This window comes from Castanea sativa, chromosome 1 (assembly GCF_040712315.1).
Source record: "Castanea sativa cultivar Marrone di Chiusa Pesio chromosome 1, ASM4071231v1".
Classification (NCBI taxonomy): domain Eukaryota; kingdom Viridiplantae; phylum Streptophyta; class Magnoliopsida; order Fagales; family Fagaceae; genus Castanea; species Castanea sativa.
In genome coordinates, this window is record NC_134013.1 from 5,636,261 (window position 1) to 5,645,668 (window position 9,408).

Here is a 9,408-nt window from a genome sequence, read left to right on the forward strand (position 1 = left end):
TAGAAAAATACCAAAAGAAAAGGCTGCCACCTCCACATTAAAGACTCTGCACCTACCTCCCTGGCCGCATTAATGGGGAAGTGACCCCTAAACAGTAGAACTGAAACTTCTGGTCACTATTCAAAGGCACTAAGAAAAGAAATATCTAGGGGGGAGGGGGTTGGAGTAACACGTGGATAAAGCATCGGGAGAAGAAGTATTTAAGGGGGATGAACGCCAGAGAAAAAAAAGGTCGGTAACTAAGAAAGAAATTAAGGATTGTAACTTTTAAGAGAGAGAGAGAGAAATAATACAGAAGTATTCCTCGGCTTACGTCCGAGGAGGTCTATTTGCAATTACCATTTGTTATTTACAAGTGTTTGTAACTCTTAGCCTGTTATCAAGTTCTCAGTACCTCTAACCTAGATTTCAAGCCCACACTCTACAAATTTTATTGTTTAAGGCTTATTGGGCCTGAGCCCGTAATTGTCTTTGGGTCCAGGTGCAATTGTGCACTTACAGAAGTGTCACCTAGAGACGCTTTCCCGCAACAGACTGGTATTTGATGTAAAAATTATAGTTAAATGATTAAATTCATCATTTCTTAATAGTTTAAGCTTTTGAGATTATTGTTAATTTAATATACTATCAAAGTAAGAGATCATAAATTTCATATTTGGTTTTACTCTACATTCCATTTAAAATATTAAAAATCTCACATATTGGGCCACACTTATTAAGGGGGGGGGGGGAGTTTAGAGCCACATGTGAGGAGAAATATTATAATTATGGTTAAATTATTAAATTCACATTTTTCTAATAGATTAACCTTTTAAGACAATTGATAATTTAACATTAGAGATGACAAAATATCTAAAAATGAGAAAAAATTGTATAATATACTCTAAGTAAAGAGAGTATGCCCTCACTCTTGAGTAATTATTAGGTACTTTTAGAAGAATGAGCACCACGTCATTGTATTTAATATACTCTAAGTAAAGAGAGTATGCCCTCACTCTTGAGTAATTATTAGGTACTTTTAGAAGAATGAGCACCACGTCATTGTATTTCAGGAGTATCGAATACTTTTCCCTTACTCTTGATGCAAAAAAAAAAAAAAAAAAAAAAACCCTATCCTACTCAAGCAATGAGTATAATGTTGTTGCAAGCCCTTACTTTCGTTTAAAATTTAAAAAAGTGTGTTGAGGATAATAAAAAATATACTAAAAAAAAAGATTAATATACATATACATACATACACATATATATATATATATACACACACACACACACAATGAAGTAGGATTAAGAAAGGAATTTACATTCATTTGGGTATCATGTAGTTTCTAGTAGCTGATTTGCATAGTCTATGTCATAAGTGAGATAAAGCTAAAAATTTATTTATTCATCATATAGAAAAATTACCATCTACCACATTTAGTATCTGTTTGGAACAGTTTATTTAGTTGAAATTAAAAACTTTTTGTTTTTTTTAGAAGGGAAAACTTTTTGTTGAAAGTGTAGAAAAAAGATTAAAAAATAAGTTGAACAGTACAGTGAGACCCATTAATAGTATCAAAAAGTGTAATAGGACCCATGAATAGTAGCAAAAATAAGCTGAAAGTGGAGATAAGCTGAAAAATTTAGCTTATCTCCACTAATTCAACTTATTCCCAAATGCACACTAATTTCAGTTGACAAAAAAAAAAAAAACCTTCCACTAGTGTAATGCCCTGACTTTGATTATATGGAAATGTTAAAAAATGTCATAAAGTATTGGTTTAGGAACTATTGTATGAGAAAATAATAAAATAATTAATTTTATTGATAAATTTTTATATTTCCAATAAAAATGATGTCAAAACTTTCCTATTAACAATGTGAATTATTAACTAATGCTCTAAAGACATTGGTTAGCCTTAAAAAAAAGGCATTGGTTAGAGCATTGGTTTATGAATTATTTTTAGAAACATTTTATTAAGAAAATAATAAAATAACAATAAATGTTATTAACAGTTTTTTATATAGTAGTGTCAAAACTTATTAATTATTATAAACTCATGCGCAGTTTATTCTTTTATGATGTATTTATTTGACAATGTTAAACAAAATCAATTGATGGACTCGACTATTGTATTCGGCGGGATTATTATGGGCCCGTTTGGTAAAGTGGTTTAAATATACATTTTCAATTTTTAAACAATATTATACTTATTTTCACACTTTTTTACCTACACATATTTAAAAAAATTACAAATAACATTACTCACACTTCTCTACCAAACATGACCTATGTAGCTCAGTATTGATTATTATAGATCTTTAATGAGTGCTGTGTACATTCCTAGCCAGAGGGCATTCCCATAATATATGCTTCACTGTTTCACTCTGCTGTTGGCACACCTCGCAACGAGGGTCTATCTGTATTTTCATCTTTCGCAGGGTGTCTCGGGTTGGCAAGATATTCGAGCATGCTCTCCACAGAAAATTTCTCACCTTTGGTGGGGTATTTTGGGACCACATTGACTTCCACAAGCGTTCATCTGCAGCAGCCAAAGAGTACTCTCCTTTTGACGGGTAAGCAACCTCAGTGCTACTCCATATGCCGACTTTACCGAGAATGCCCGAGATTTGAAAGGTTGACTAATCTATTAGTAAATCACTTTCCTGGTTGATTCAACAAATTCATCATTGCTAAAGTCATTGTTGATTATTTCAATTTCCAACCACTAATGGTGAAATCAAGGACTAGAGTTTTATTTTCTTGGTCAGTGGTCACGCAATTGTGGAAGTTCGATCATATTACCATTTATTGGAAGCTCTCTCTTCTTCTCTTTCCTCGTAAGTCGCAACCCATATACAATTACACGCACGAGCCAAGAAAAATAGTACTACAAAACAAGGACTAAAGTGTTCAAAAATTTGACTAAAGAAATGAGATTTAAAAAATATACTTTTGAATTAACAAAAAGAATACATGGAAGCTACATTGGCTTTCATTTATCAATTACAAATCACCCACCAAAAAAAGAAAAAAAGAAAAAAAAACATTTGTGTCAGTGTCAAGTTATCTTACCCAACATTTTATTCAAACCAATAGAATCAAAAGGTGGGATTTTTGTGTCTTATCCTCAATGTCACAACACTTTAATATAAAGACAAGGCTTATGCCAAATGCATTAATATACTAGACAAGTTGGGTTACAAACACGTGTCCGCATTTTAATATGTCCTGTGTATTGATGCATTAGATATAATCTCAACCCTTAACACAATATTAGCAAAAGAATTATATGCTTAGTCTACTAAGACCATTTGATTTGTGAGCACTGGTGGCTTGATGAGCACTGGTGGCTTGATGAGCATGTCCAGCGGGGGACCTTGCATGGCGAAGGTGCCTTTCTTGGGAGAGTAATTTTGCAAACCTGCAACAACATTAATTATATGCTTTTGCATTAGCCTAATGTGAAAACTAAAAAAAAAAAAAAAACTTTTTTCTAAAGAAATTGTAGAATATATATAATAACAGTTTGATATATTTATTTTTAGTACCTTGTGAGGGCAGCTTCATTAGTTTCATGGTCAAAAGCCTCACAAACTCCTGTCTCCAAGTTCACCCTAGCAACTGGTTTCTTTAGCAACTCTTCGCCAACTTTCATAAGATCATCCAAATTTTGTTTTGTGGCCACGTCCACAGAAGTTACTGTCCCAACCAAGGTATCGTCCTGCATTGTTTTGATTCAAACTTGTCTATGTTAATTATGTGAACAAGAACTTTTGATTTTTATAATAAGACTTGCATAACAATGTGTAAATTCTTAAATACAAAACATAAAATCTAAGAAATATATTAAAGTTTTTATTAATTTTACTATAAATGTTTCAAACTAATGTTGTAATAATAAATGTGATCATTGTCACTTCAACACATAATAAATAAATGTTTAAATCAATTTTTTATTTCATGAAGAGAAAGTCTTAATACACAATAAAAATCTCACAATATTTTTATGATACCTTTATTTTTAGTTGTAGTAGATCTGTGTATAATCTTATTTTATTTTGACCTATGATGAATTGACGCAACTTGTTGAATTTTTTTTTTTGAAATTTTGTTGTGCCTGTAAAAGAACTTGATTGGTGAACATCGATTTATAGGATTTGTGTGATAAAATATGTACTAACCCCTAGTCTCACCCAAAAAGTAATTAAAAAATTTATTTATTACTATATTATTGATGTGTCATTAATTGCATTCACTGACAGTAAGTTACTAAATTTTTTTTGGTCATAAAATTGGTAATAGTTGTAGTATTTTCTTATGTATTTCTTTTGATTATGGAAGGTTTGAATGATATATATGTACCTGAATCCGTAGATAATTTTTCTCAGAATGAAGGGCTTGAAAAACCACTGAGAGATGGACATCAACCATATCTGCACTTGCGTGAGAATATACATCAATAATTGGGGTGGAACCACCACTTGTTAACCAGTCTAGCAAGCCCCACTTAGCTGCCTTGTGTGCCCTGTATTTTCCTTCGGCTTTTTGTGAGCCAGTTCCTAATGATATCACCAGAAACCTTCCATAGTCCATTGGTTTTATTGGAAAGAAGTCAGAACTTCCTCGAATGATCTGCTTTGTTACTTCACCAATGGCAAGTAAAGCCTGAAATTGCACCAATTTAGTAATATTAGAATAACGGTTAAATGATTAAATTTATTATTTTTTAAACAGGTTTATAATTAAAAAATATTAGGAGATTAATTATATATTATAATCATTAGGAGTCATGTGAAGTTTGAAAAAGACAAATACCGGATTATTAGCAGCAACACCACCATCTGTAAGGTTAAATTCTCTCACATTCCCCTCAGGGTCTACTGTTTCAAAGTAATAAGTTGGAAGATAAGTTGGGGCAGCTGAGGTTGCTATGCAAATATCTGAGAGTAAGGCATTCATGCTTGGGTTTTTCTTTACCTGTTTTCATGACCAAATCAAAGTAAATGTTAGTACAATTCAGCTCCATCATTTACAGTCACTTTCTTATCCAGGGTTAATCTGAACCACTACATATATTGTGGAAATTAAAGGAAAAAAAAGTATTGGGTTAGAAAACCATTTTAATGAGAGGAAGACAAACCTCATAGCTAGAAAAAATGGTTGGCTGGAGTCTTTTGATGTCAAATGTTGGAATAACAACATTAGTCAATGTCTTTTCCAATTTTGTATGTCCTAGTTTTTCCTTAACAAGGTTATGCAGATATTTCCCATCATACTTTGGTCCAGCTAGAGCTTTAACAATCTTTGTAAGATGAGGAAGTACTGGACAACTGCAATTTGGAAAAAAATATCATGTTAAAAACCAAAACAAATGGGGTCAAGTCAATAATCAAACAGATATATATATATATATATATATATATATATATATATATTATTGATATTTTTATATCTCATACTCTAATTTTTACCTGTTCTGTGGGAAGATATGAGGGCAGTGGTTTAGGTAGAAATCCTTGATATCCTTGGCAGCAAAGACAGGTCGGTTATTTTCATCTGGAGCAGATAGCATGGCAGTGACAAGACCACCTGTGCTTGTTCCTGAGATAACATCAAAATAATCTGCTATTCTTGCATCTTCACCATCCAGTTTCTGCAGCATACATAAGCAAATATAGAGTAAGTACTTGGAAAGATTGCATGTTGAACCCTTATAAATGATTTAATAAAGCAGAACTTCACTAGTGAATGAAAAAAAGTGTTGAATTTCTTTAGGTTTGTGGCATGAAACATGTATGATTAATATGTGATATATTTTTCTACCTGAAGTTCAGATTCTAAAAAACTAAGGATAGTTCCTGGGATAACCCCTCTTATTCCACCACCATCAATGCTGAGAACAGTGATTAGGTTTCCATAAGTTGGAGGTTGTAGTGGTACATTTGTTGAGCCCATTGGGATAAAGATGCAGGTAAGGAGAGAGAGAGAGAGAGAGAGAGAGAGAGAGAGAGAGAGGATTTAAGAGCTTTAGAGAAACTATGAACTAAAAAGGAAGTTAAAAAGAGAGGATTATGTGACTTGATATGTCTTCTTAATTTTCATGGAAGTATGTGTATTTATTGTACTCCCCAGTCATCTCCTTGTCCAAAGATTCAACCGCGTCATTGGATTGGGCCATAAGCCTTAAAAGAAAGTCATCGGATCAAATTGTTTCAAATTTGACCAATAACTTGTACCTTTTCTGATATTGTTTACGTACATATATACATCCAACCGTTGATCATATCATTGAAAAGTCATTTGGGGTACTAATCAGAATTCAATATTCAAACAAATGTGCACAATTCATTTACATCTAATGCTTAAAGGAAATGTGAAAAACTTAGCAATACGGATCTGGTTAGGCAACAGGCCTAACAAAGGCACTCATGAATGGCTACCCCCAAGTTAATCCCTACCTAGTGGCTAAAATTAAATTTAATATTATTCTCAAGCTTTGCTTTTGCTACGTACAATGGCTGCAACATTCAAGAATAACAAAAGAATCAAACTTTGCATTTTACATGTTAATTTGATTCGCAAAAGGCGGCACCTCAAGTAACCAAAAGATGTGTTGGATATATACGTGTGAGTAGAATGTTCATATAGAGAAAAAGAAAGGAAGTTGAGAAATTAATATAATATAGTAGAGCTCCTATGTCATATTAAGGACTCAATTGAAGTTTTCACAATAGAATTATCTTCCCAACAGTATTATCTTCCCAACATGATGATGATGTTGGGGAGATCACTACCTTAGACTCAATTGGAGTTTTCCTAAGTATTATCTTCCCAACATGATGGTGATGTTGGGGAGATAAAAAACTTTAAGGAGACTTTTTGAGTAGTTAATTTACAGAGACACACTTGACTCAAAAGGTCTAACTATGAGTTCAACTATATTATATTAATCACTCATTATTATTATCATTATTCAATTTAGGATTTCAATAATGCGTATACACCCAACTGTTGATCATATCATTGAAAAGTCATTTGGGGTACTTATCAGAATTCAATCTTCAAACAAATGTGTACAATTCAATTACATCTAATGCTTAAAGGAAATGTGAAAAACTTAGCAATTCTATTGGCCTTATGCATTTAGTCTTCAAATCGTGTTGAATTATTGACCCTATGTATCTATACCATTTTCCAAATCCGACATGCACGGTTATTCATTCTTAAAAGATTTGATTGTTCTGTCAAAAAGGAAAAGAAGTAAGTCTTATAGCTACGATACTTAGTTTTGGTAAATTTCTCGGTTCACATAGTCAAACTTTTGAGAGAGTTGTCTAGGTTATGCTTCCTTTTCTCTTTGGCTAAAACAAACGTGAAGAAAGGGCAAATGGAATTTTAAATGTGAAGAATATTATATCCATTATCAGAGGATAACTTGCAAAGGCAATTCTAGTAACTGTGTACTTGTTAGAATTCAACAATTCAACATATGTGTACCATTCAATTTCAAGCGCTGCATAAGAGAAATGTAAAAACTTGATCATTTCTAGGACCTTCAGTAGAGATTAATGAAAAAAAAAAAAAATTACAGTAGAGATTAATGAAAGAACTGCAGCACGAAATTATGCGACTTGTCTCTAAAACTTAAGTTATTAGGAAAATGGTGAATTAAATCAATTAACCATTAGAATTTTCTATAGCAGTATTTGACTTGCTTATGCAAGACATTTTTTTTATGCATGGCTGAAGGCTTGAAGCCAGAGCAAAGACAATACAATTCACGTGGATGGCTATAGATCCAACTCAGGATAAACAAATCACCAATTAGAATAAATACTAAAAACAAGAACAAGAACAAGAACAATAATAAATAATACATTAAAACTTAAAGCTCAATCTGTCTCTCACAAGACTAGCTGATATCTTTGCCTCCTCCACTAAGATGTTTTCGGACATTAGCTGCCAAATTCAAGTTGGTCTCCACACACCCAAATGAGTTTGTGAGAGGCTGTTAGATTATAAGCCCAAGGCGCTTAGGCCAATTATTCTAGGTTTCTTGTACTACACTTATATTACTTATACAATGTATGTTGTCTACCTATATAAAAGGCAGACCTTTGTACTTTATTCTATATAGTTTAATACACAGTCTTTTAGACTTTAACAAGAGGACTCAAGCAAATTACTGACTAGGCACCATGTCATTGCACTGGAAGCTTGTTCAAAGTTCCATGGAAATATGTTATATTAACTTTATATGATTTCTGCAGTTCTTAGATTAAATCATTTGCTAGAGGGAGAGAGAGAGAGAGAGAAGTACCGTGCTTGAGCATTTTGAGGAGAGGGAGGGAAGAGATATAGACTTGCTCCGACGAATCGAGAGTCGGCGAATCTGGTGGCGGATGGCCCAAACCACCACCGGCGCCGGCGAACATTCGCTGCAATCTCTCCATACCTGACATAAAGGGTCTCTCTCTCTTCTGAGTTTTCTTTCTTCTCAACATTTCCGATGCTCTTTCTCTCTACTCTGCTTTTGCTTAGGCTTCGACCTTTTTATATATTGGTTCGGATCCAATAACATTTATATATGAAAGTTTTTTGGGCCTGATTTAAATATGGCCCATACTGAAAATAAATGGGCTTATGTTTTGTGTTTCAGCCTATAGGGAAATCTGGGCTAGGCAAGTTTTAAATTCTCTTATTGCAGATCTAGGCCCAAATATGTTTTTTTTTGGGGGTCATGATAGGGCAATAAAACTAAAAACCCAACAAATCCATGAAATTTCCCATTTGGTAAAGAAAATTTAAAGAGATCCCGTCCTAAACAAATTTTAACATCTTATTATAAGCCCATCCCACATGTATACTTCATTTTCTTACCTACACAATAAACTCACAATAAATTTAATTAGTGAGACCCGCTAGAAATGTGAGTTAAAAGAGTATCATATCACAATATATAATATGAGAGTACTTAATAATTATGTCTCAAACATATACATTTACTAGCTAATAATTCTACTACCGTGCACCATTGGTGCAGTGGTCACTTCACAAGTATAAATGCTTGTGGAGTGTGGGGGGTAAGAGCTTAGGTTCAAGTCTCGAAGAGATAATTTTACACACATATACACTTAGATTATGTTAGAGTAGAAACTCTATCTTGTATAAAAAAAGAAGAAGCTAATATTTCTTGTATATTCATGAGTGCAATTATTAAAAATAACTACAATTGTATGCGTATCTATGTAGCTTTTTTGTTTAAATAAATAATATATTGTATACCTTCGTAGTATTACATAGAAATATAATAATTTCAAATAAAGCTTTTTACATTTTCTAAGTTTAGGCATGAATTTGAATGTAAATATAACTGATCCAAACCAAATGGAATGACACTTAGCATGCAAGTGAAATGCATTAAA

At 32.8% G+C, this 9,408-nt stretch overlaps 1 protein-coding gene across 2 annotated transcripts; it reads right to left on the reverse strand.

Annotated features, from left to right (window-relative positions):
* Nucleotides 1-3,196: 3,196 nt before the first annotated feature.
* Nucleotides 3,197-8,509, reverse strand: LOC142618092 (patatin-like protein 2). 2 transcript variants are annotated; one of them, XM_075791093.1, is made up of 7 exons: nt 8,304-8,509; nt 5,455-5,636; nt 5,124-5,313; nt 4,799-4,960; nt 4,346-4,648; nt 3,532-3,704; nt 3,197-3,404 (listed from the first exon to the last, which is right to left on the reverse strand). In XM_075791093.1, exons 2-7 carry the CDS (start codon nt 5,553-5,555, stop codon nt 3,269-3,271), a joined length of 1,065 nt encoding a protein of 354 aa, XP_075647208.1. In that variant the 5' UTR covers nt 5,556-5,636; nt 8,304-8,509; the 3' UTR covers nt 3,197-3,268. The 2 variants fall into 2 exon arrangements, with proteins under 2 accessions (XP_075647208.1, XP_075647217.1); XM_075791102.1 differs by lacking the exon at nt 8,304-8,509 and adding an exon at nt 5,807-6,070.
* Nucleotides 8,510-9,408: the final 899 nt, after the last annotated feature.